General features: G+C 49.1%; 1 protein-coding gene across 1 annotated transcript in view; it reads left to right on the forward strand.

Annotated features, from left to right (window-relative positions):
• Togaram2 (TOG array regulator of axonemal microtubules 2) overlaps window positions 1–27,655 on the forward strand; it is a 52,952-nt gene that overhangs the window by 7,381 nt on the left and 17,916 nt on the right. The window contains 15 exon segments of the mRNA XM_051181833.1: window positions 2,180–2,318; window positions 4,338–4,451; window positions 6,067–6,354; window positions 7,332–7,546; window positions 8,168–8,358; window positions 12,813–12,859; window positions 14,731–14,894; window positions 17,375–17,525; window positions 17,877–18,041; window positions 19,020–19,173; window positions 20,082–20,187; window positions 21,286–21,521; window positions 23,952–24,110; window positions 27,101–27,218; window positions 27,534–27,628. Of these exon segments, the coding sequence (XP_051037790.1) occupies window positions 2,291–2,318; window positions 4,338–4,451; window positions 6,067–6,354; window positions 7,332–7,546; window positions 8,168–8,358; window positions 12,813–12,859; window positions 14,731–14,894; window positions 17,375–17,525; window positions 17,877–18,041; window positions 19,020–19,173; window positions 20,082–20,187; window positions 21,286–21,521; window positions 23,952–24,110; window positions 27,101–27,218; window positions 27,534–27,628 (2,231 nt within the window). The 5' untranslated portion in view covers window positions 2,180–2,290.

Raw genomic sequence — 27,655 nt, forward strand, 5'->3', positions numbered from 1 at the left:
GTCCTAGGGACGGGGATCTTTTTTTGTTTTGTTTTGTTTTGTTGAGACAGGGTTTCTCTGTGTAACAGGCCTGGTTGTCCTGGAACTCACTCTGTAGAGAACGCTGGCCTCCAGTACTGGGATTAAAGGCATATGCCACCACTGCTCAGCTTAAGGACAGGGATCTTTGGCTTTCCATCATACCCTGGGCCTGAGTGATATTCCTGTTTCCTTCTTGTGAGTTTCTAGGGACATGGAGGAATGGGTCTGACTCAGGACATTCTGACTTCCAGGAGGTAGCCAGTGAGGACAGTCTTATTCACAAGGCATTGCAGTAACAGGATTATAAAAAGCTTACAGTATGTGCTCTTGGGCAACTCCAAATGGTCTGTTTAGAAAGAAGCACTTTGAGTAAACTGAGGCATCAATAACTCCCTTGACAACCTAAGGTGAGAAAGGGCAGCTCAGCTCTTACTATAGGATAGACCTGAACTATGTAGGCTGGTGGCTCAATCCTGCTTGAACATCAAAAATCATGTCCTTGTAGTAGGTTTACTAGAAAAATACAGTGTGTGTGTGTGTGTGTGTGTGTGTGTGTGTGTGTGTGTGTGTGTTTGAGGGCTGTGTGCTAGTGTCTTGATCTGTAATATTAATCAGACTCTATCTAGGTGATGAAGATCTTCTGCCATGGTTGTGAACAGGAATGGTGTTGAATGTGGCTTATTTACCCAGATTGTCCACAGATGGTGCATCCTCTATTGAGAGCCAACCTTTTGGGCCTCCAAAGCCCCAGGCTCCAGCCCATGGGCTTTCATTTAGGCTCAGAGTGGTCCTGGGTCTTCCAAGAAGTTGGTGGCCTGGTCAGCATGTTAAATCTCTTTCACATCCCTCTGCCTGAAGGGTGGGGTGATGTCTCAGTGGACCAGGATCTTCCCCATTGGCTTGGAAGAAGCGTTGTGTCTCTCAGGCCTTCTTGGCTGCTGACACCACTATGTGGTTAAATCTGTCTCATCCTTGTAGTCACTGAAGAAAATTCTGGACCAGAGGACCCAGCTGGCTGGAGGTGCTAGGCAGGGGCCCAGGGCTGGGTCAGGGCTGAGTCTGGGCAGCTGGCTAAGTCTCAGTCAACCTGTTGAGCCAGACATTGTCAGGAATTCCCCGGCCTTCTGGGGCTGGGACAGGGTCTGTGGCAGGCTGGCTTCCAGGCAGAAGGCCTGGTTGCCAAAAAACAGTGTTCTTGCCTGTCCCCCAGTAGGCCTCTGGAGAGAAGCACTCTCAGGAGTGTGCACTAATCAGGACTGGCCATGCCTAGCCTCCACATGTTACCCTGACTCAAGAAGGAATGCATGGAGTTGCAGAGCATCCAATGAGACCTTTGTCAAAGAGAAAATGAAGTCCAGTCAGAGGCAAAGAGCTGATGGCTGACTCTGAAGGCTTGAGGGAGGAGAGAAAGAAGCTCAGAGTAGCCACGCCAGGTAAACAAAATGGTCAAGGTGGCTAGGAACAAGCACCATGCTCTTTTTGCTGGTACAGACAGGGCTAACCTGAAAAAAAATCAACCCCCCCCAAAAACCTGGAGCACCAGTGTTGGGGAAACCCCACCAACACCCCAAGCTTGAGCTGAGGAGCAGCATATGGCACAGGCTCCCAGGCAGCTGCTGAGGGAAGGGCTTTGGAAGAAAATAGGAATTCTAGAGAGAGTGATGGAATTTCACCTTCCCTGAGGCTTGAAGGTGTCCTGTGCCAGTGAAAGGGGTGACAGGTTGATTGGACTCCTCTCCAGGGTCACATGGCCTCGGGACTTGGGACTGGGGCATTTCTGAGAGAGGACAAAGGGCATCCTGGGCCTGCATCGATCTTTTCACCTCAGCCGGGCTTTAGCTCTGGTACATTGCTGCAGAGGATTTAAAAGTGTTTTGTTTCTTGTTTTTCTCCCTCCCTCCCTCTCTCCCTCCCTCTCTCCCTCTCTCCCTCCCCTCCCTCTCTCCCTTCCTCTCTCCCTCCCTCCCTCCCTTCCCTCCTTCCCTCTTTCCCTCTCTCCCTCCCTCCCTCCCCCTCCCTCCCCTCCCTCCTTCCCTCCTTCCCTCTCTCCCTCTCTCCCTCCCTCCCTCCCTCCCCTCCCTCCTTCCCTCCTTCCCTCTCTCCCTCTCTCCCTCCCTCCCTCCCTCCCTCCCTCCCTCCCTCCCCTCTTTTCTCACAGGGCCCTGGATGTCACAGGTCAGCATCCTTTTGACCCCTGAGGCCTGCACTCAGGGCCCAGGGACAGCTGCCACCTCCAGACAGCCTTGTGGGCACCTTCCCCACCCAGGCCATGGACACCTGTGAAGATGTCCCACCAGGTAGGGGACCTTGATGGGTTGGGAACATTCCCTAGATGGTTCAGGGGTCATGTTCCGCTGGGGAGATGCAGCCATATGCTGATCCTGGATGTCCTGACTTCAGTGGCCTTGACTGTCAGCCTGCAAAGCTCCCTGGCCTGGAGGGGTCTCCAGCTGGCTTTGTGTTTGTTCTGAAACACAGTGGGTTGGTTCCTTGAAGGGTTAATTCCACCTTTGGTTATGAGCCTGTGAGTGGCTGGGTCAGGAAACAGTACAGGCATCCCGGTTTCTGGTGGAAACTGAGGGATTTCCCTCTGCCCCAGGGAAGTGTGGAGTTACTGCTAACCTCGGATGAGCCCAGGTGTGGGGGGGCCCAGGTGTCTCCAGGTGACCTTGGGAAAGAAGGTAGCAGCCAGAGATCTTCCCCACCTCTCTACCCACCCAACTCTATGATCTTTCTTTCTTAAAACAAAAACAAAGAATAAAAGTAAACAAACAAACAATGAAAAATGAAGAAGACAAAAAAATCCAAACAAAACAAAATGAAACAAAAAGTGCACAGTAATAACAACTACAGACCATGGAGTTCATTCTGTGTTAGCCAAGTACTGGTGCGTATGGAGCCTGCCCCGGAACATGGTTGACGTACCCAGTGTCACTTCATTGGAGAAAACGGATTTTCCCTTTCCTAGCAGCCATTAATTGAAAATAGCTTCCTGGTTAGGGGTGTCCTAAGACCTAACTTCATATATACTCCCCCTTTTCAGGGCTGGGGTTTTGTTGGGTTTGGATATGCACAGGCTTTGTGTGTGCTGCCAGTTTCTGTGAGTTTGTGTGTGTATCAGCCCTGTTGTGTGTGAAAGACACTTTCCTTGGAGGATCTGCTTCCTCCGGCTTTCATCACCTCCTACCTCCTCTTCCACATGGACCCCTGAGCCGTGAAAGACGGGATTTGATGAAGACATTCTCATTTAGGGCTGAGCGTTCCAAAGTTACTCTGTGTAAACTGTCCAGTCATGGGTCTCTGTGTTAAATCCCATGCACTTCAAGACGATTCTCTGATGAGGATCTGATCTATGGGAATAGCACCATGTCGTTAGGAGTCATTCATTTCTGTTTCTTTAGCAGAATAATAGTAGTAGGTTTGATGAAGGCTTCTTCAAGGGGTGGTCCCCTAGCCACCTCCCTCTTCTTTACCTGGCGTCAACTCTGTTTCCTCCCCTACTGGGAAGCCTTCTCATCTCTGTCCCTTACTGTGTCATTGCTTATTCTTCATCATCTGTCTGTCACTGACCCAATCTCCTTACTGGGTCAGCCTTGCTACCCTCTGGTCAATGTGTACAGGCCAGAATCCCTGCAGGGCAGAGGCACTAGGAGTGAGGGTGGGTGCCATTTACTTATACCAGGGAGGCTGTGAAGGGAAGACCCGAGGTTACTGCTTGAGGTCTTCTGGGGCGAGGCAGGTAATAGATGCTCTGAACCAGGGCTTTGCCAAGGCCAAGGCTTCTCTCTCTGTAATAGGTAGCAGAGAGTAGTCCAGGGGGAGCACTGGGATACACCGTGACAGAAGCCAGGGCTGTGGTCAGTAGGGATCAGTTTCACTGGCTGCTGGAGGAGGGAGACTGTGAAGGAGGCTGAAGGAAAACATAACTAAAGGACTTGACCCAAAGCCAGAAGGAGCTAGAGAGCAGACAGAGATGGAGAAATCAGGGAGAGAGAGAGAGAGAGAGAGAGAGAGAGAGAGAGAGAGAGAGAGAGAGAGAGAGAGAGATCAGGCACAAGGGAGAAGGGACAGGAAGAGTTTGATGAGAGGGGAATGCTAGAGAGCTGGGGGGCCTGGGTTGGTGAGGTTTGTGGGATTTGTTTGAGGTCACTGACTGACTGGTACCCCTATCAGTGGACCTGGACCCGCCCTTGGTTCTTCTAGCAGAGACCACGAGGTGGAGAATGGTAGTGGATATAGGTCTATTATTCTCCTTTATACCCTGGTTTTGGCCCCAGATGACTCTAAGATACCCTTATCCTGAATTCTGTCCCTAGCCCAAGTTCTGGCTCCAGTGGCTGTGTAATGTGGGAGTGTTCCTCGGACTGGTGTTGGGCTCCGAGTGCCCCCACCTGGAAGCATCAACTCTAGTCTTCTTGCTTATGGCCAACGTAAGAACCTGGCCTGGTGTTTGGGTCACACCTGGTGGCCTCCCTGGGGTCTTTGGCATTGGATGGGAGATGATCTTCTAGAAACTTTCCCAGCAAGGCCACTGACCACAGAGCTGGAACCCAGCCTGGAGGAAGATGCAATGGTACCCAGATGCTTGAACATTCTCAAACTTTATAGCAGGCATTTTTGTTTTATGTTTAAAATGTTCCTAGAGGCTAGCTTCAGCATGGTGGAGGGAGCAGGGGAGCAGAGTTCAAGGTCATCCTCAGCCACACAATGGGGTTTGAAGCTAACCTGGATTACACAGGCTCTTGTTTAAAAGGAAAAAATTAAAAGCTGAAAATTATGCACTTGTGACCATTTAAATCTGATAACATTTATATGCCAACTCTTATACGTGTGGAGTGATGTCTAGTTTTAAAAGTTATTTTAAGGAGTAGAGTTGAAACAAAACAAAACAAAAACAAACAGAACCACCCAAACAAAAAGCTTAAACAAAAAGTAGAAACAGACAAAAAAATGTCTACTTAGCGGATGTCATAGAGGGATTTCGGTCTCCCCAGGGGCCTGCATCTTGGGCTTAGGAAGGCACTGGGTGTGAGTATTAGGAGATGGAGTCATGGTCATGACCATGGCAGCCCTGTTTTGGTGCTTGCCTTCACTCCACTCAGCCCCTCTGTCACCTTCTTCTCCCGGACTCTGTGCTCTGGTGTCTAGCTATAGACTGTCAAGGGCAGGGCTCAGCCCCTTTGCTCTGAGTGGAAGCCTCCATGGGTTGGGGGTTCTTGTGTTCTCTCAGGGTTGTGGCTGGTCAGGGAGTTTGGCCGTCCTTGGGTTGTATGCCAGCTACAGTCCAACTTCTGAGCATCAGGTCTTAGGACTTATGTCCAGGGATTTCAAGAAGTGAAACAATGTGGAAAAGCCTCTGAACGCTCCCTGCCCACAATTCCCCTTGCTCTTCCAAGTTCTAGGACCCCTCTGGGCTCTGAAGTTCACTATCACCTTGTACATCACCACTCACAACAGCAAGCACACTGAACATTTTTCACTATAACTTAAGACACATTTCATATTTACATTGAACCTATTCACAGCGAATCATATTGAAAGTCCCTTAATCACTAAGTCTGTGTTCCATTCGTCTCTGTCCCTCCACTGATTGGACAATGCTCTGCACACTGACAGTGCCTATTGAATGCTGGATGAATGAGAAATTGTATGGCTTCAAGTCTGCATTTGAGCATGACTTGTTCTGAAGGCCCAGCTTGTCCTATGGATCCATGTTTGATAATGTTGTCAGTCCTCTATGGTTGGATCCTGGAGCCTAGTGGTCACATTCCCTGGGAAGACAGCCTTTTTCCTATGTAGTTAGCATTTCTTGTTCATTCTTCAATAATGCTACACACAGATCCCCTTTATTCCTAAAGGACTTCATGATATGGGTCTCATTTGGGGTTAGGTGTCTCGTGGCACCACTAATCTATAAATGGTCCCCAGGACTGGGTTCATCAGGCATGTGGCTGGCTATTCTATGAAAGCAATGCTAACACATTTGCTGGTGCCTGGTTCCACCTTGGGTCTTGGCTGAGAAGCCATTGTGTCTGTTTCTCTCAGCCTCTCTACAGCCAGTGTCAAATGTCCTTCTAAGCAGTGAGAAGCCATCACAGCTCTTGAGTGGACACAAGGCCCAGGATAGCCTCACAGGGGATGATCCTTTGAAAGGTTGGCAGGCCAGGAATGGCTACCCCAGGAACCTTGGAGCTCTGCCCTTGGGACCCCACCCTGTGGGAGCCATCCCTTCCCTGGAATCAGAGGCCAGGAGTGTTGCCCGGGACACTATTCAGATTAAGGACAAGCTCAAGAAGAGGCGGCTCTCAGAAGGCATGGCAGCATCTTCTCAAGGTGAGCCGTGACCCTGCCACCACCCACTCTGAAGTCAAGGACTCCAGACCACCGAGGCCATGAGGATCAGTAGGTGTTCAGGCTCTTGGGGTCTGATGGGGCTGCTCAGTGGGTTTCTACTGATGGGGGCAGAGAGGATAAAGTAAAAAATGCTAGAAGAGGGGCAGCATGTTTTCCAGGCTAGGTTAGGAATGTTAAGGCAGCTCTACCCCACATCGGTATCTGAAGAAGTGGGGAGGGAGAAGGAATTGATCAGCCCATGTCTGCCTGGCACCAGATTGACATTGTGTGTAAACGCACGGAATGACTGGGAATCACCAGGGACTCGGCTGACATTCTATGGGGTCTATTCCTTGAGTCTTAGTGGATATCTGGTTCACAATTCCAAGCCAGGGTGAGGAAGGTGGGGAGGGGCAGTTCCATCCATGGCAGTAGGTACATGTGTCTGAGGCTGTTCACAGACCAGGAAGCCGAGGCTGGACCCAGGGTCTCGATTGTAACCTTCCAAGTTCTCTCCCGCATGACCTACTTCTGCCCTCCTCCAGCTGGGGCCTTATCTCTTAGAGCCTCCACAGTTGCTCCAAATAGCACAGCCAGCTGGGGAGAAAGTGCTGCAGACATGAATCTGAGGAGGAACATTTTAGATCTGAAGTTAGGAACATGCAGGGTCGTACAGTTTCTAGCCAGGGCCAGCTGTCCCGTCTCTTAGCCCACCACTGCTCTTGTATTTCCCCCCATACCCTCTTTGACTTTGATTGGCATTTCTACTGAATTCTATGGAAATGAAAAGGGACCCTCAAAAACCCTCTGCTTATCTGGTCTTCTGGTGGGTATGGGGCTTAGGGCTGGAGGGAGCCCTGCTCTCTCCCCTCAGCATCCCTGCTTCTCCTAGAATGCAAGTCCTAGGTTAGCATGGCAATCCTCCTCTGCTCTTCATGCCCAAGATACTAACTCATTCTGTATCTTATCTTGCTCAGCATCTCTAGGTCCCAGAGGAGATCCCAAAGGAGTTGTTCCTCTGAGGAGTACCATCCCGCATACCACCTCACAAAGGCTGCTGAGGGTTGCCAGGCCCATGCCCCCCATCCAGAGCATCCCCACCACCCCTGAGGCCAACAGTGCCAAGGAGAAGGACCTGGACCCTCCTGGGTACAGACAGGGTCTCCAGGACTCGGGAGCCAGTGCCCGGGAGGTAAGGAGGCTCCATAGCCTTGGGTCTTTACTGCAGGTACCCTACCTGCTTTTCTTTACCAACTCTTGTCCAGTGTTCTGTGCATCTCTGCAAATGTCTCAGGACAGCCTTCAAGGTCAGGATGGCATTGAGAGAGACTCAAGGCTGTCATTTCATTCTTCTCCCCATTGTGATCCAGACCTCTACAGCTGGCCCGGGAGTTTGGTGGGGGGAGGCGCCTGAGAGATACAGGGGCTACAAGACTGCCCATCCTGGAGTTGTGGCCCCCAGGGTTTCCCTGGTACTCATGTCTCAGGACTTGCCTGGTTTTCTTGTCATCTCTTGTTTAATGCCCATGAGTTGACATGGGGGACCACTCCCCACAGGCCCTATTTTGTACATCTGTAAAAGCAGAACTTTGAATTGGGTATTTTAGAGGGTCCCTTCCTGCTCTGATAGTCACAGATTCTTCTGAAATAAGAAGATTAAAAAAATCCTAGCAATAATAAAACAACAGAAGAGCTTGTCAGAGGGGCTGGGTTGGCAGCTGGTTCCTGGAGACAGATACTCTGTGTGAGGTCACTAGGAGCTGAACATACAGTGAGTCATGCTTCCAAGGACCAGGTTCCCTTCCCCTTCCAGGTACAGATTTCCAGGCAATACCTGCATTGCAATGATGAGAAGATGCACAAGTCTCTAGGAGGCATCGTGATCCCGCCCATTCCGAAGGTCCGGCTGCCCACAGGGACCTCTTCCTGCAGGCCTAACTCCCTGCCCAGCCCCTCGGGCCCAGGCCAAGATGTGCTTATGGGACCAAGGGCCCCACATACTCGGTAAGGGACCAACCTCAAATCTCAGGTCTGTTTGTAGTCATCTCTCCTGTAACTTGTGCACCCCCGCCTCCCCTTGGATTTCCCATTGCTGAGTCACTATGGTAGGTAGGCACAGCTTTGAGGTTAGGAAAGGGTAAAATGCCCTGCCCACAAACTCCAGACCAATGGAAGCCATAGAACTGATGTTGGGGCTTCTCTCATCCATGAAAACATACATGACAAGTGATGTGGGTGGCCTGTTTTCTAGTTTCTTAATGTCCATGGTTGCCATAGTGATGAATAAAGTATATATTGTTTTAGGGCATGGTCAAGTTCATAGTGGATCTTTAGTATTATGTATTTCCTTCACTAATAGATACTAAAACCACCACCATTAGCACGTGTATGAGTGTGCTCATGTGTGTGTGTATGTATATGTGTGAGCATATGGGCTTTCCATAAAACTTTTGGACTTAAAGTGGGGGGGTCCTTCATACCCAGAAACAGTTGGGGCAGGAGCTCTGAATTGTTTTGAATCTTGTAAAGAAAACAGGAGAGTCTGCTAGATGTCTCTCAGCATCCAGTGGCCAGCCCAGATATGTCAGAGGGAGTGAGTAAGAATTCATATGTACACACCTCTGTGTATGTCTGTGATCATGTTTGTGTATGTGTGTGGGTATGTGTGTCTGAATGTATCTCAGTGTGACTATATGCTCATCGACCATGAGCCTAGCTCTCCTAGTGTGGCATATTAGTTTACTTTTCTATTGCTTCGATAAAAGACTGCAGGACCGAGGAAAGTTATAGAAGAAAGGGTTGATTGCACTTATAGCTGCAGAGGGGTAAGAGTTTGTTATGGCGGGAAGCACCAGGCATGGTGGCACGGGAAGCTGAGAGCTCACATCTTGACCCTCCAACAGGAAGCAGGATGGAAGCACCGGGAATAATGCGAATGAACCCCAAAGCCTGCCCCCAAGTGACATAGGTCCTCCTAAACCTGTCCAAACATTGCCACCCACCCTGGACCAAGTATTCAAATGCTGAGACCATGGGGGCGTTTCTCACTTAAACCACTACGTACAGTGTCATACCCTCTGTCCACACTTCTTTGGTCTCTCATTTCTCTCTGGCTTCCTTGATCTCCTGTCTCCTGCACTGTCTTTTCTCCGCATATACCACATCCCCATCTTTCTCCAGACTTGCTGGGGTGTGGGGACATGTCCATGCTCCTGCTCCTGGATGGGAGCTCTCTTCCATTTTCACTTTCACACGTAGTTCACCTGCTCCTCCTGACTGGCCATTGGAAACTCCTCTTCACACCCAGATTCCTCTCCTCTCTGCAGCATTAATGGTGGAGTCCTTGCTCTGCCCAAGTCCTCTCCTCACATCTCTTTTTTTGTTTTGTTTTTCTTTTCAAGACAGGGTTTCTCTGTAGCTTTGGAACCTGTCCTGGAACTAACTCTGTAGACCAGGCTGGCCTTGAACTCACAGAGATCCCCCTGCCTCTGTGTTGGGATTAAAGGTGTGCACCACCAATGCCTGGCCTTTCCTCACATCTCATGAAAACTTTCTCGTATCTTTTGGACTGTGGTCAGCCCTCAGACTTTTTTCCTTCCTCTCCTCTCTGGTTTTACACCCATGTCTTGACCTTCCAGGCAGTCTCCTACAGGTTTCTTTTCATCTGTCACTTAAATTTACCCATGCTCGGAAATTTCTGATTATCTTCTGGAGCCTTTACCTGTGCCCATGGCCTCCAGGATCAGGGGTTCTGGGTGACTTTGCTGTGGTCTGGCCTCTCCCTGTAGACTCACACTTTCACTGGGAACCTCTGGTTTCTCATGGCAGATGAAGGTCAGCATTAGAGGAAGTAGAGAGAAAGGGAGCATAACATGTTACCATGGCAACACGAGGCACCTTGTGCTTCCCCAAACTGCCCTTCCATGGAGGAGCTGCTCTTTGCCTGCACCTTCAGCACCCGGGCTCTGGCTTCATGTGCCCTTGGTCCCTCACAGATTGCCCCTCCCCATGCCTGCCTCACAACAACAGAACACACAGCAGTTCCCACCTGGTTCATGTCCCTGCCATTCCTTCTCACTGATCTCTTCTAGCTGCTTCATTACTTCACCCCGAAGGTCCTGTCTGCCATCTCCAGCCCCTCGCTGCCCAGCCTCACTGTTTTCAATCCCCATGCAACCCTTCATGACCTTCTCCTTCACCTCTTGCTGCCAGCGGCTTTTGAGAGCAGTCTGCTTGGTTTGACCCTAGGGAGCACCTGACCCTCTTCCTGTGTTATATTCAGGGAGCACTTCACCCTCCTCCTGTGCTACACACAGGGAGCACCTCACCCTCCTCCTGTGCTACACACAGGGAGCACCTCACCCTCCTCCTGTGCTACACACAGGGAGCACCTCACCCTCCTCCTGTGCTACACACAGGGAGCACCTCACCCTCCTCCTGTGCTACACACAGGGAGCACCTCACCCTCCTCCTGTGCTACACACAGGGAGCACCTCACCCTCCTCCTGTGCTACACACAGGGAGCACCTCACCCTCCTCCTGTGCTACACACAGGGAGCACCTCACCCTCCTCCTGTGCTACACACAGGGAGCACCTCACCCTCCTCCTGTGCTACACACAGGGAGCACCTCACCCTCCTCCTGTGCTACACACAGGGAGCACCTCACCCTCCTCCTGTGCTACACACAGGGAGCACCTCACCCTCCTCCTGTGCTACACACAGGGAGCACCTCACCCTCCTCCTGTGCTACACACAGGGAGCACCTCACCCTCCTCCTGTGCTACACACAGGGTCAATCTCATGTCTTTGTGGGTCTGCCGACTCCCAAACCAGAGCCTCACTTCCTGTGTGGTACTTTTCTATCCTGCACAACAACACAGTCCTTCTACTGCCTCACTCGGCTTTCATGGCTGGCAAGGACAAGAAGTGGCCGCTTTTGCTTTGTCCATTTGACATGGACTCTCTGTCTACTCCCCACTTACCTTTCATTGTTTCATTAATTTAACTAACAAACCTTGGCTACTTAAATAGACTTTTGTTTCTTTTTATGTTTGGTCATTTTATTTATTTTGTCTTGTTTAAACCTCATTCTATTCTTTAATTTGGCACTTTAGAGGACAAGGGCTGTATCTCAAAAACCTGTGATGCTAAGGTCAGTGCTTGGCATGAATTAGTCACATAGGAAACACCTGCCTTATGCTGTACATCCACAATTCTGTAAGGCTGTCTAGAAAATGGATGGGAACACCATTCTATTGCCACTTTATTCATTCATTCATTCACCCACCTAATCATTTATTTACTTAAAAACTATTAAGCGCCTACTATCTGCTAGGTGCTTTGGAAACCAGGGTGAATAAATCTTTGGGGATGAGAGAGACTTGTTTGCAAATCATGGGCACAAGTCCAGTGGGACTGGAGGTGAGGCAGAAGGATGCCTGTCATGTTGGGAAGCCCAACCGAAAAGTGTCTCAATCTAGCTGGGGTGATTCCTTGGAGGAATTTTGAAGGAGAGACAGTGTAAGATGGAGGAGAAAGATACACAGAGAGGAATACAGCTATGGCGACTCTGCTTGTGAGATAGGCTCAGCCTGTCTGAGGGGCCTATGACTGTCCTCTAGAGGGGTGTAACCTCTACTTGAAGCAATGAGGTGTCATCAAAAGCTCTTAGGTGTGGGGATTAGACAAGCTCTGACTTTAGAAGGCCACTGTGGGGCTGGGGCTCTGGCTCAGCTGGTAAAGCATTCACATTGTAATCTTGAGAGCTGGATCCCTAGAACCACATGAAATCTGGTGACCATCATGGTCCATCTTATGGCCCCAGTGTGTGAGAGGTGGAGATGGAATCCTCAGGGCAAGTTGGGCAGCCACTCTAGCTGAAACAGTGAGTTCTGGGTTCAGCCAGAGACCCTGCCTCAAAGCATAAGGGGGAGAATGATGAACAGAGAAACTCAGCATCAACCTTGAGTCTCCAGACACATGCACACATACTTGTGTGTACACCTTCCATGCACATACCCCCACAATGAAACACTGATACAAACAGGCATGAGTGGTGAGCAGAGATGGCTTAGCCATGAAGCACAGGTGGCTATGAAGCAGGGGCTGTGGCAGGAACTGGGGGGATGGTCCTAGCTCTCCCATTCAGGTAGAGTCAAAGACACGAATCTAGTTTAAGACAGCAGTTTTCATGTGGATGCTGTTACCGAGGAAACAGATGATTGCACTGCCAGGGACTGCCTAGCCCTGTGCCTGGACTCCCATCCTAGTCTGGCAGATAGTTAACCAACCCAGTCTTTGTGTGAGGAGCTACATCTCCTGCCACTCTGACGGGGAAACTAGCCCCATTTCTTTGTCCATCTCAATGTCTCACACCTTGGAGCAACCCCAGGCTTCTCACCCCATGCCTCTGGCTAACTGGATCTCATACAGTTCTTTTCTCTCTCTTCCTTTAAGACTGACTTGCGAGAATGGGCCTCTGGAGAAGATGACTAGATCTCTGGGTATGTATTCCCATGACCATTCATCTTGTTTCTGTTCTTTGCATCTGTGAACTGGGTTATGGAATTAGGCCAGCAGATATCTGAGGACCCCTCATTTCACAGACAGATGGGGAAGATGTCAACACACTATAGCGTGATGACAAGCCTGTACCAGGGACTAGGGAGGCAACAATTCTCACCAGCATCTGCTCTACTGAGCCCCAGGATGCACACCAACTTGTGTAGCCCATGGTGGTCCAGATGAGGGGGATACACTGTTCCTTTTTCTGAACCAGGTGAAACGGGCTGAGTAGTTTGATCCAGGTCACCTTGAAACTCACTGAGCTCCCTGTACTGCCCTCCAAGCCTGGAAAGCAGACCTGTCAGAATTTCACTGGGGCAGGTAGGCCTGACTCAGCAGGCAGAGGCTTCTGGCTTTGTGTTAAGCATATAGAGATGTCCTCACTGGATAGAACATGACAGTAAACCACCTCTCACAAACCTCAGACAGTTGCTCTTAGCAAGTTCAAAGGTCAGGAGAGCAGGCCAACCTGTGGGGCAGCTTTCTAGAAGGAGAAGGGGTAAGGGAAAGAGAAGCCGGGGAAAAGGGAGGATCATGAATGTAGAAGGTCATCCCTTTGGGGCTGGTGATCTGGCTTGGAGAGGGCATGGGATGAAAGGGAGCTGTGGCATGGCTGGAGAGTGATTAGGGGCAGGAAAAGAGACCACAGCCTATGAGGGGCTCTCTGAGCTCAGGCTGCTGTGCTGACTGGCAGGAGGGTGACCAACTTCCTGGTAGGTCCCTGACTAATCAGCTCAGATGAGGCAGCGGGCAGAGTGCCAGGCAGTTGTCCAGGACACTCTGGGATGGGATACCTTCTGGGCCTGAGAGGCAGGCCTGGCAGGGACGCCTCAATGGCTGATGCTTCTCCTGTCTTCCTGGTCCAGTTGTGTGGGATGTTCCTGGGGTGCCCAACGTGATGCACATGACACCCGTATGTCTTTATGAGCTAGCCCTCAGGGGGACAGCCTGCCCAGACAAGGTGCCCCTTGGGGCGTAGGTGAGATATTAGATACATATACAAGATCTTAGAACACAGTTTGTCTCAGGCTGTCAGCTGGGGTGACATTGCCAAATAGCATACAGTAAGGACTGCCACACTGTTTCAAATCTAGTGGCATTCTCACAGACATCTGAACGTCTGCATCTTCCCCCGTCTTTGACTTCTTAGCCCTTCTCCGCCCTATCACAAGCAGAGGGACCCTTCATGAAGACATAGGTGAGGCAGAGGAACCAAAGAGCTGTGTAAAAACCCCAAATGGCAGCCCCACTTCTAATGAACCCCGATTAGCTGGCTCTCTTCAGGTGATGAATTTAGGGGCAGGAGAAGATTAAGGAACTCATCCTTATTCTGTCTCTATTAAAGACAATGTACCTTTAAGTCCATTGATTAGGAAAATACAGTGATGAATAGATTCTATGGAATTAATATTTGGAAATGAAGGTGTTGGGCCTCGGTTTTCCCATCTGTGAAGAGTGAGGGTTGGTCTAGTTTTCAAAAATTCTCTGGCCCCTTCTAGTTCTGCTGGAGTGGTATAAACAGGTATGTTTTATTTGACTCTGTTTTCCCACCTTCTCTCCTCTTTGAATAAAATACTCAATGCTTGCTTTCTGAATGAATGAATGAATGAATGAGTGAGTGAATGAATGAATGAATGGAGAATGACATGGTCCTTGACATCCCTGGCAACGCTACTCTGGAGAGTAAACCTAACTGCCCCCTTAGGGAAGTGTGTGCCAGAGGGACTGGGGAATAAGGACTTGTGCAGTCAAGTCCTGACAGCCCATGATGCCACAGTCCTCAAGTCTGTCCTTGCTCTTGACTTCTCAGAGCCAAAGCCTTTGGTCCCAGCTGTCAAAGCCAAGTCTGCTGAAGACGCCCCAAAGTCCCTGGCTTCGTCACAGTCCACCTCTACTCTGACAGCATTCTCTCCGAGCCATGCCAAAGAAGCCCACTCCCTGGTGAGGGAAGAAAACCAGGAGTCTGTTGCCAAGGTACCAGGGGAGTGACAGGAAGAAGAAGCTGAGGCCCAGCTGGCCTGATGCAAACATGCTTCTAAAATCTGCTGTGCAGGGGGTGGGGAACAGCTGCCGGGGAACGAGGCGGAGCCAAGAACTGCCAAGGCAGTGTCCCCAGGCGCTTCAGACCTTCTGTGGACAGTTTGGTGGGGGCTGCAGAGGACAAGAGAAACTGGGGTGGGGGGAGATGCTGAGGAGGAGGGTGGGGGCTGGCAACAGGGAAGAATGCAGACTGAAGGAGCAGGAAGGACAGAAGAAGGTCGCTGTCCTTCTGGACAGGGAGGGGATGCTGGGAAGAGCCCAGAAGGCTTGGATGATGCAGGCTGAGTAATTTGAACTGACCCAAGATAGCAGCCTGAGGCAGCTGACTCAGAGGTTCACCGGGCCAAAGCTGCCCTTGACAGGCTGACAAATATCTTGCACTTGGAAGGTGACCTTCGGGAGGAGGTGGCTTCTCTTCCCTGATTGAGATGAATTTAGTCAAACTTATAGAGTCGCCTTGGGATCCTCATGTTTGTCCTTTGAAACAGCTATGGCAGCAGCTCAGTTCTGCAACAGACGTAAAAGGCCTGCCCTGAGCATGTGCTATGTCACAGCCAGAGATGCCTTGCTGACACGTACCAAGGGTGGCCATGAAAAGTCTCTGTGTGACATGACTTTATTCCCCAGCCTGCCTCAGCCACTCATTCCACAGTTATTCCATAGGCCTGGATGTTACAAGCTGTTTTGTCCCTACCCTATTATCCCAACTCCAAGGTCCCGCTTGCTCAATCCCCTGTATCGAATCCATCCCTCACTGCTCCAGTGTTAGCCTTGGGCTGCATCCTTGGATCAGTGACATTCAGATCACTCCCAGCAGCCCAATGGCTCTCTGTTAGCCTTGTCGTTTTAGCATCGCAACCCTGACTCCCTACTACTCCTGTTTCTCCTGAGCACACTGCAGTCTGGGAGTCTCACTCCCCATTGCCCCACTGAGGTCCCAAATGCCACATCTCAGTCCTCTCCTGCCTTACCAGCTTTTGACTTAGCTTGTGACATGTCCCTCTTCAATTTTCCACCTAGAGACAGAGGTGTTCCTGTCATTCATGATAGACAGCTCATCCACTTCTTTTGTACTCTCCTCCATCTTCCTGGCCTATAGACACTGAGGACCCCAGGGCTCAGTCCTCTGGTCTCTGGGCTGTTTAGTTATCTCAGAATGTGTGTTCTAGTCCATGGCACCAACAGCTGTGTCTAAAGTATGACAGGCTAAAGATTGTAAAAGTCCTTAGCACACCTCCTCTGACCTCCAGCAACACTACTTAAATAGAGAATTAGGTCAAACCTACCATGCCTACTTTTGAATTCTTACCTGCACCCAGTGCATGACAGCTACTCAGGCCAAAAGTCTCAGGTCTGCTTTGGCCTTCTCTTTCTCTCTATATATATTTTGTATGTTAGCAGAACCAACTCTACTTGCAAATAGCTATTGTGTCCCTGTGTTATCCCTTTAGCCTGGTTCACCCAAATCTCCACTCTTGCATGGATGTTCCATTATTCCCTAGTGATTTTCCAAAGTATGATCTTTGGGAAACAGAAGTCAAAACATCTTATGGTTTTTGGTAGCATCATGGGGCAGGCTGGATGAAGGACAATGGGGTTTTTCATCCCATTTTTATAACTTCTCCCCCACCCTCTTTTTTTGAGACAGACTCACTATGTAGCTCTGGCTGTCCTGGAACTCACTATGTAGACCCCTAGGTTGTCCTGTAACTCACAGAGATCTGTCTGCCTCTGCCTCCTGAGGGCTGGGATTAAAGGCATGTGCCACTTCACTTGGCTCCATTTTCACAGTTTCTTAAGAATATCAAGCTATTTAAAGATAAAATGTTATGAAAATACGGCCTTTGAAGAAACTGCTTTCCTCAAATGGAAGTTGAATCCTGTCTCACCTCTGCTCAAGACTTTAAACGATCTCTTATGTCCTTCTGAAGAAAAGCCTGAGTCCTTGTCATGGGCCCTAAAATCAGTGTGAGATGTAGCCTGCTTCAATTCAGGGTGCTCCCACTTAATACTAGGCACACCCCAACCTGAGCAACTTTGCCATCATTCAGCTGAAACATCTCTCTCCTCTAAACTGCGTGGCCTGCTGTCTCTTGCTGTTTGTCTTCACTTAAATTTCCCCCTGAAAGGAGTCACCTGTCTACAGGGTTTCTTAACCAAAGGCAAAGCCACTTCATTGCTGTGCTTTTCTTTTAACATATCTCATATGGCATTACAGACAGGTTGACTGTTGTCTGTGCCCCACCCCTGCCCTGAAGCTCCCAGGGACCAGGACTTTACTCTGTTTTGTTCCCTCTGGAAGTAGTGGCTGACACAGAGGAGGTAGACATATGTTTCATGACTAAATGAAGGAAGGTGTAGAAAGACTGGTTGTGTCTCCAAGGTTAATAGACATTTGCTTGACCTTGTTCCAGGTCCAAGTCACTATTTCCAAGTCTGCCCAGGAAAAGATGCGGCTGAAGCAGATGAAGGAGTTGGAGCTACTTCGGAGGGCAAAGGAGCCTGAGCTGGAGCAGGAACTGGCTTCCCAGGGCTTGGACACATGGAGAACCTCAGCAAAGGAAGGTATTGCTGCACTGGGTGGGGACACTGGTGCACTGGGTGAGAGCATGCTGCACTGGGTGGGAGCACTGCTGCACTGGGTGGGAGCACTGCTGCACTGGGTGGGAGCACTGCTGCACTGGGTGGGAGCACTGCTGCACTGGGTGGGTGTCTTCACTGGAGAAGCCTCCTGGACAACTCTGGAACTTTCGATCTTCCAAAGGAAGGGCGGCACACATATCCTCCCTCCCTATCCCGAGATAGAACAGGGAATCATGTCTACTCCCTTGTCACCTGCTGATGCACACATATCCACAGAAACTTGATGCCAAGGAGGTGGAGGACCTCCTTAGTCTAGGATTTTTTCCCCCACAGGCCTCCTTCCTTTGCGGGGCAGTGGGACCCTGTCTGTGCCCACTGGGCTGAGCAGCCCATGCAGAAATAACACTGGAGTCCTCCTGAGGAAGCGGGCCAACCGAGCCTCCCTGCCCAGCATCCCTGTCAGCAAGCAGGAGCCCAGCTTTGCCCGACATGCATCAGGTGGGACTTGACCTCTACATGGGGCATCTCAGGTGCTCTGGGGTATGGCCATGGAAACCTAGGCTACCTGTCTTTGTCATGTTGCCCATGCTCATCTTACTCAGAGAGGCAGTGTCTGGGGCCCATAATTATCCTAGGGCCAAGCTAGGGGACCCAAAATGGCTCATCTAGCAAATAGATGGTTAAGCAGGTCTACCAGCCTACTGTGACATGTCTTAGAGAAGCCATTGGTATATGAGGACCAAAGATGCTGACAACCAATTACTTCTCAGAGGGCCTCTGGGAAGATCTTGGAGGCCTGTCTGTGATATCATACTGTTGGGGCTAGATGGGGTTGGCTAGGACCAAGGAATCTGTAGATGTTGCAAGGACATTTCAGGGAAGGTGTCAGGGAACTGGGGAAGCTCTGTCCCACTTTCAAAGGAGCCTCACTTTTTTTTTTTTTTTTTTAAAGTAAAGGTTGAAATTAATCATTCTGACTCAGATTTCCTTTTTCTGTTGTGTGGCAGAGAATGATGGCCGGCTAAAGCAGAGCTTTCATATTATAAATATTTTTGACTCACTTCCCTTTTCCATATCTTTTTAGTTGTGTCAAATAGAAAGCCTTAAGTTGGGGCTTCTTTAAAATGCATTTTATTGATATCACTTTTGTGACAGGTTTTACTATGTGGCCCTTGATCTTTGTACCTTGGCCTCTAAGTGTTAGGGTTACAGGTGTGTATACCATAAAAATGATGGAATTTCAGGACTGGAAAACTTGGTTGTCATCACAGCCTTAATGAACTTCATGAGATTCCAGTCTGTCTCATGGAACCATGTGCCTGGAGACCAGCTCTCCTGCATTTCTTCAGTTCTGTTCTGTGTGTGTGTGTGTGTGTGTGTGTGTGTGTATGTGTGCGCGCGCACACACATACACACACACACATGCACGCACTTCTCCATCCTGGGTGAAGCTTGCTGTCTCTTCCTCACATGCAGCTAACTCATTACCTGCTGTGCTCACCTTGGGCTCTCCTGAATGGGAGGAAGAGGAGGAGGAGGTGGATCTTCGGGCCTTCAGGGAGTTGAGGCCCTTCTCGAACCCAGAGCTGGGGCTGACCGATGCCCTCCAGTGCCTCAACAGCAATGACTGGTGAGGGGCACCTCTGCTGTATGGCCTATGGCGGGTTATTTAGGAGGGCTATGGAAGAGATCCAGCCACCCAACATCCTTCGTCCCTTGCCCCTAGGGTCTGCTGCTATGGGAAAAGTGTGTGTGTGTGTGTGTGTGTGTGTGTGTGTGTGTGTGTGTGTGTTTGCAGATGTGCAGGGTGTACAAGCACAAATGTAGGTTCATATGTGTGGTATCTCTAACTTCTTGTAAATGCCCTGGGTTCTTCCAAGTGGCACCTTGTATTGTTCTGTGACATGTTAGAGCCAGGCATGATCAGAAGGAATTTGACTACAGAACAAAGAGACTGAGAAAAGTCACAGCTTTATTCCTCTACATCAAGTTTATTATTTTATGTGTTTTATAACAGGGTGTCATGTCCTAGACTATCCTTGAACTTACTGGGAATAACCTTGAACTTCTGACTCTTCTGCCTCTGCCTCCTGAGTACAGGCAGGATGACAGGCGTGTGCTACCATGTGCAGTCTGTGTGGTGCTGGGCCTTGTGCATGCTAGGGAAGCATTTGACTAACAAAGATATATCCCAATCTAAATCAAGTTTAATTATGAGTTGTCCTCCCACTATGCAAATGATCTTAGTCACCAGTGAAACAGTGGCCCAGAACACTTGCAGAAACCTTCAGGCCTCACTTCAAGCAACTTCTTGGCATTGTCTGTCGTGTGTGGAAGATCCAAACAGGTCCTGGGTGGCCAGCCAAGAGCCCATAAACCAGCTTGTATTGGCCTATAAGGACCCCAAGCCTGGGTGTTGTTATCCATAGAACAAACCTTGCTTCTGAGGCCATCCAATCACATTCTGCTGGGGTTGTCTGCAGAGAAACAGGACTCCTCCCCCGTCCCCCCTGTGACAGGCCTGGCCTTGCTTCTCAGGCAAATGAAGGAGAAGGGCCTGGCGAGCATCCAGCGCCTGGCAGCTTGTCACTCGGAGGTCCTCGGTACCCGGCTGCATGATGTGTCCTTGGCAGTGACTGCGGAGGTAAGGCCTCTCTACAGCTTCTGTATTTTGCCTCTTCCCCTAATCATACCCCTTTCCTATCACAGCTCTTCAGGTGAGTCACACTTCAGGCCATGAGAGACTATGTCTCTCTGGAGCATAGCTTATTCATGCTTATTCATCAGCCACGCGCCACTGAGGTAGGGGGTCCCCACCCATCCCTCAGATACCAGCCCTGAGACCCAGGCTTTCTTTATCGCCTGTAATCTTTGGGACTTGAAGCATTTGGAGAGGTGCGTGCCCATTTGTCACTCCACTGACTTCTGTAGTTCCAGTGTCTAAAGAGGGCAGGGGCACTCTGGGTTGATCCTCAGCCTCAGGGCTATTATAGCATTTCCCAAGGCTTGCATCTCAGCCTGGGTCCTGCCCTGCGAGCCTGTAACATGAGCTTGACCCTTGTAGAGGCCAGTCTACACCCTTGGGAACAGACTGCTCTAGCAAGGGTGGGGAGGTTATGACTGCAGAGGCCATTGTGGAGTGACCGAGGGCTAGTTTCTTCCTCTGCAGAGTGTGGTATGAAGAACAAAGAGAGACATTTCTATAAATGTGCTGTATCCCTTCTTTTCTTGGTGTTGCGACAAAATACTTGAGAGAAGCAACCTAAGGGAGGAAAGATTTTGGCTCGTGGCTTCAGCCTATCATGGCAGGTGGTAATGCTTCTATGGCAGAGGTAGCTAACAGAGAGCTCAGAGGAACAGGGGTGGGGCTGGAGCAAAGGCCTGCCCCTAGTGACCTGCTTTCATTGGTTAGGCTTCATCTCCTTCTTAAACTAGCACCGACAACTGGGGAACAAGTGTTCATAACATGGACCTGGAGGGAAAGTTTCAAATTTAAAGCAAATGCACAAATTTCAGATAATGCTGAAGATGGAATTAATAGCTGTGATGATAACAAAGTGGGGTATGATAATAACAAAATGAGGCTGTTCTGCCCAAAGACACTGAAAGGTTTTCATTTCTAGTGTGGCAAAGGATGAGGGCCTAGGCACAAGGGAGGAGGCGGCAGAGGAAGCCACACAGTGTGTTCAGAGCCTTGGGAAGGTACAGCTGTGCTGGAGGCCCCTTCTCCTCTCTCTCCAAGGTCACCAACCTCCGCTCCAAGGTATCCCGCCTGGCCATCAGCACCCTGGGAGACCTCTTCCGGTCTTTGAAGAAGAGCATGGACCAGGAGGCTGAGGAGATTGCCCGATGCCTTTTGCAGAAGATGGGAAACACCAGCGAGTTCATCCAGCAGGCAGCCAACCGTGCTCTGTGTGCCATGGTGGAGAATGTGACCCCTGCCCGTGCACTGGTGGCTCTCACATCTGCGGGTGTCTAGTATGTGGTGTGTGTGTGTGTGTGTGTGTGTGAGAGAGAGAGAGAGAGAGAGAGAGAGGCCTGGCAGAGAAGGATGGGAGAAAGGGACAGGGAGGGAGGAAGCAGAAACCAGGGCTGTATAGAGGCTCTCTAGGGTTGAGGGGGGTGTCAATATGCTATGGTATCCACATAAGGCTTCAGAGAAAGCATCTCACGCATTTAGCAGAGGGAGCAAAACCCTGTATCCTGTGGGCTCCTGCTACCTTTCCTAGGAGAGGCTAAGGAGAATGGGGCAAGTGAGGGTGGAAGGATAGGGTGATATTGTTCTGCTTGGTGGTCATGGCAACACTTGGGAGACAGGGTTGTAGAAGCAGACTCAGCTCTTCCCTGGGGGCTCCTACCTCTCAGGGGAGCAATGTTTTTTTCTGCTGAAACATGGACAAGCAAGGAGAGCCAGGGACAAAACTGGCCTCTCTCAGAAGGGAGGCAATGGGATATAGTTAGAGCCAGATTTACTTCCCCCTAAGTCAAAACTAAATCAATAGCAAAACCAAAGACCTTTCCCAAGTCCTTCCTCCCATAGGGCAAAATACCTTTTTGCTCCCGTAAGTTAATCATCACGGAGGCACAGGCTTCTCAGCCTACCCAGAGCAGGCTGCACCTGCCAGCACACTCTGCCTATTGTATCAGTGACTGTTGCAAAGCATAGGCTGCTCCTGGGCCAAATGACCTGGACTCACACCTTACATTGCCATATCACCTCTCTAAGCCTTTGCTTCCTCAGCTGATGGAGATAGCAGTGGTGTCTCTCCCCTGAAGTGGTTGTGAGGAGCTAATGAATACAGCATCCAGGACAGTGCCTGCTTTCCCTAGCATTACTGAACAGTGGAGGTGGCTGGATGAACTTGGGGGAAATGGTGCCTTTTCTAGATTTTTCTCTTTGCCTCAGTTTCCTTGCCTGCAGTATGATGACAGCAGCAACTTGTGGTTGCTGGGAGATAATGGATAAGATGAGCCTGGCATGGTGCCTGACATGATGCCTGGCGTAGGGGTTGTAACCATTGATCCCTGTCAACAAGGATCAGGGTAGACTGTTCTTAAGATGCCCAGAACAGGGTTTATATGTTTGAGTCACCAGGGGACCTTGCTGATATGACACCAATGTATAGACTTGTGGGTCACACTTGAGTAGGGGGAGCTTTGATATTCCCCTTTATGTCCTCAGCAGTGGGGCACTGTGTTATGTTTAAGTCTGTGGACACACAAGCCTTATTTGAAAGAGGCAACACTTTGATGGGTTTCTCTCATCAGAGATCAGGTTCCACTTGTTAAGGGACCAAAATGTGCCCCACTGCTATTGGATGTTTTTATTCTTTGTTCTTTAGGCTCTTTGGGGGACCCGTTACCCAGCTCCCAATTAAATCACACACAGAGGCTTATTCTTACTTATAAATGCCCAGCCTTAGCTTGGCTTGTTTCTAGCTAGCTTTTCTTAATTTAAAATACCCCATCTACCTTTTGCCTCTGGACTTTTTCCTTTTCTTTCTTCTGTAATCTTACTTCCATTCTTATTCCGTGGCTGGCTGTGTGGCTGTGTGGATGATCCCTTTTTTCTCACTCCTTAATCTCTCTTCTGCCAGATTTCTCCTCTATTCTCTTTGACTGTCAGCCCCACTCATCCTTTCTCCTATGTGGCTATTGGTTGTTCAGCTCTTTATTAGAATGATCAGGTGTTTTAGACAGGCAAAGTAACAAAGCTTCATGGAGTTAACCAAATGCAACATAAAAGAGTGTGACATATCTTTGTATCATTAAAACAAATGTTGCACAGCATAAACAAATGCAACACACCTTAAAATAATATTCTGCAACAGCCTATTGTCACTAAGCACCATGCAAGTGCTTAGCATCAGCAGGAGTCTGAGAGATGCAACTGAGAAGGTAGCATGGTACCCAATTCCAGAGAGCTGGCAGCCTGATTTGGTGGGCAGGGGATACAAGAGTGCAATTATACTTAGCAGGGACCAAGCAGGTGCCAACTCAGAGGGAGCATCTAGTTCTACCTGTGGGGCTAGGGAAGGAAGAGATTGATTGGGAAGGGTTTTCCTAGGTGTAAGGAAGATGGCGACACTCACGTGGGGGGAGGGGGTAGAAGGAATCCTTGGGCTCACGAATGCTCTGAAAATGATGTGGCTATCATGTGTTTTCATACAGCTGCTCTTCCCACTCCCATTGATCCTGTGGTCAACTTTAGATCTGTCACTGGGAACTGACTACCCAAAGACCACCCCTGTTCCCCCAGTCACACAAGATAGGTTTAAAGTCATGACTGCCGTGAACATGGGTTTAAAGACTGCAATTACAGATCTGCATGTGTGTTAGTCTGCAGCTTTCATACCCCCACTCCATGACTGAGCTCTTTGCCATGGCCATGACTGTGTTTCCTTTTAGCCATCGGAACCCTTTAGTCCGGAAATGTACTGCCAAGCATCTCTCCACTGTCCTGGAGCACATCGGCGCGGAGAAGCTGCTTTCAGGGTCTAGAGACAACACAGACATGCTGGTGCACAACCTGGTGAGGCTGGCCCAGGACTCTAACCAGGACACCAGGTAGGGCAGGGCTCTGGACTGGGTGTGGCCAAGGTAACAAGCCACTGGCCAGGTCCTGGCCCCATAGCTGCATGTCCCCAGGATTTAGCAGAGAGACCAATGGGGGCGACATTCATTGAAATGGCGAATATTGCAGTAGAAGGCTTGGAGTTCTCTGTAGTTGTTGAGAGGGTTGAAATCAAGACCTAATACCTCCCTAGATTTAATCCCTCACTGGATGGCTCTGATCATATTTTGTTGTCCTTTATGGTATTCTGGTTTCTGGAGGCATTGGACTTCCTGATTCTCCTTGCCTCTTAGGGCCAGTTCTGCCTGGCATCTGGAGGTAGCTTTGAAATGATCTTAGTCCTCTGTCTTAATTTTATTTCCCATTGCTGTGATAAAATACTCAACACAACCAACTCAAAGGAGAAAAGGGTTTCATTTTTATTGTTAGTTTTTTTTGGCTTGAAATTCTAGGTGACAGTTCATATCACTGGGGCAGCCAAGGCAGTGGGAACATTTGTTACACCCATGGTCAAGAACACAAAGCAGTGTATGCCTGCATGTGCTCAGCCAGCTATCTCCTTTTAGTCAATCCAAGGCCACTGTAGATGTGTCTTCCCATCTCAGTGAACTCAATTAAGAATAGCCCTCACAGGTGCACCCACAGGCCAACCTCTTCCAGACCATTCCTCATTGAGACTCCCTTTCCTGGTGACTCTATGTCAAATTGCCAGTTAAAAGCTAACCATCACATCCTCCCTTCTCCTACTACCGGCACCAGATTCTTCTAATACTACCGGGGTACCCATCCCTGCATGGCCCACTCCCATCTTCAGTGTAAAGTGCCCTTAAAAGAACTTTTTGCTTTTCCCTAAGCCTGTGCCTTGGGTTGTACTCCCTCGGTTGTTCAAAGTCACCATTACTCACCAAGACACCTTCTCACTCTCTACTGAACCCTCCCTGACACATTGTCCTCCACATCATAGCATCTTTGACATTGCCATCCATACATGTTCTAGTCGGAGGCTTCTTGAAGTTGCTGTTGTTCAACCAGTGACCATGGCATGGGTGTTGTTTTCTATCTGCACATTTGCAAATTTGGTGGTGGCAGTTGCTCATCGTGTGAACTTTGGAATTAAAGTTTGTACTGTAGAGATGATGCTAGGAACTTTTCCTTGCTTGTTGACTGTGGGATTTATTTCCAGAAGTCCCTTTGGATACTGTTCAGAGAATGTTGAGTTAATTCCCACACTGTCTCTTGGCACCGAAACCACAGTTACAGTAGTGAAAAGCTACATAGAGAATCAGGGAAGCAATGAGGCATCATTAAGCAAGACTTCATGCTGAAGGAATGATCCCACATTTTCTAGCAAGGCAAGGAACGCCACCCAGAGGGAGGGAAAGACCACAATAATGTAACCTTTGTTCCTCTGGTAGCCTGCACATACGGGGCAATAGCAATGAACACAGTGGAAACTGCTAGCATTTTCTTGTCTCTGTTTTCCTTAGTGGAAAATAAAGTAGTGATGCATTTTATAAACAACAGGGGCTCAGGCTGGGTCAGATATGATCATTCTAGATGATTCCATCTCCAGACAGCTTTGTAACATTGCAATTTCAACCCTTTATCAGGTCTTGAACCTGACTGCCCTTATCTCTCATTCTCATTTTGTTGCTCATTGCAGAACTTCATCTCTTGCCTGATCTATGATGTGGCCCTTAACAGGTCTCCGAGCTCCTAAACTTGCCCCCTTGCCACTCCTTGCCAGAGTTAAACAAATTCAGTGTGTGTGTGTGTGTGTGTGTGTGTGTGTGTGTGTGTGTGTGTGTGTGTGTGATGGGGTGGTGGAGGTCAAGAAGAATGTTAAATCCCCTGGAGTTGGAGTTATAGGCAATGAGGCATCTTTATTTCCTGGAGATATTTTGACTAACATGACTAGTTGGACATTCCCCAGTTTCCTGTGGCCTCTAAACCAAAGCCCAGTCCCTTCACATTGCCCTAAACACAGTTTGCCCCCTTCTCTGGCTCCTTTCAGCCTCATATCCTCCCACCATATCTGGCTGTTATAACAGATCACATTGTAGACGCTAGAATGCCCTCCCCTTTCCTCCTAGTCCTGTCCTACGAGTGAACTCCCACTCATTCATTGAGTCCCAAATCCAAACTCCTTTCGATTCTCTTACCCAGCCAGCAGGGAATAAAACTTACCAACACTTCTGATAGCCATGCAGCAAGATATTAAATATTCTACTATTGGATATATAGCTATAAGGAGATTGGATAAATAGTTATAATAGATAGCTAAAAAGATAATATGTGGCTGGAGAGATGGCTTAGTGGTTAAGAGTACTTTCCCAGTGAGGAAGGGTATGGCTGCTCTTATGTTGGTAGCCAGAGCTACCAATATTGTTCTGCTTGTGGCTCTGGGGTAGGTTGTGGACAGGGGTAGACTGTGGACAGGGATAGATTGTGAACAGGTACATCTGAGAGGTCTTCCAGAGAACCTAGATTTGATTCCCTGTATCTACATTGCACAGCTTTTAACCAGCCGTAATTCCAGGGGCTCTGACATCCTCTTTTGGACTGTACCTGTACATGCATACACCTAGACACATACATATATATGCACATTTTAGAAAATCTTGAAAAAAAGGTACATGTGAAAAATATTACATAGTCTTGGAAGATGATTAATAAGAAAGCAAAAAGGCTTGTAAATGAATTGCCCATGTATTCTGCTATCTACTAAAATGTAAATGCACAGAAAAAAAGACCAAGAAAATATATAAAAATTTAATAGTGATTTCCTCTTGGTAATGTAATGGCATTATGGATGATGTTTATTCTTTTATGAATCTAATTTTTAACTGGGTAGGGATTGCTTTCCTAATTAGAAGTGTGCAAACCTCTCCTGTTATAATTGGGAAAGTTGTATAAAGCTGCAGAGTGAATTTACTGGGCCTCTCCATGGCTGTTTTCTCATTTGTTCTTTCCCTGGTGGCAGGTTTTATGGCCGGAAGATGGTGAATATTTTGATGGCAAATGCAAAGTTTGATGCATTTCTGAAGCAGTCCCTACCATCTCATGACCTTCGGAAAGTCATGGCAGCCATCAGACAACGGGTGAGCTGGTGGAACTCAAGTGGCCCACAGCCCTCATGTAGGTCAGGGGAATGAATTGGGATCCCAGGAACTTCCATTTCATCATGACTCAGGGCCAGGGTGCCTATCCAGTGCCTATGCTTGGGCCTGCCCCTATGCAACTCAGGACCCCTGGGCCCCCATTTCTTCTTGTCTTGAGTGGAGGTCTTACTCTCTTCCCAGCTACCCCCAGAGCTTGGCGGTACTTCCAAGTGGAAAGATTATCCACCTTGTTACGCTTTATACTGGGATGCCAAGCCACCCCCTTTGGCTTATATTCTGTGTCTGTTTCTTAAGGGAATACAAGACAATCATGAACTTCTGTCTGCCAAAGGCCGAAAGGTGTCGAAAAGTTTGGTAGTGTGTGAGAACGGATTGCCCAGTCAAGAGAGGTATGGCTGTCCTTGTATCTCTTGGGC

This window comes from Phodopus roborovskii, unplaced genomic scaffold (assembly GCF_943737965.1).
Source record: "Phodopus roborovskii unplaced genomic scaffold, PHOROB, whole genome shotgun sequence".
In the NCBI taxonomy this organism is placed as follows: domain Eukaryota; kingdom Metazoa; phylum Chordata; class Mammalia; order Rodentia; family Cricetidae; genus Phodopus; species Phodopus roborovskii.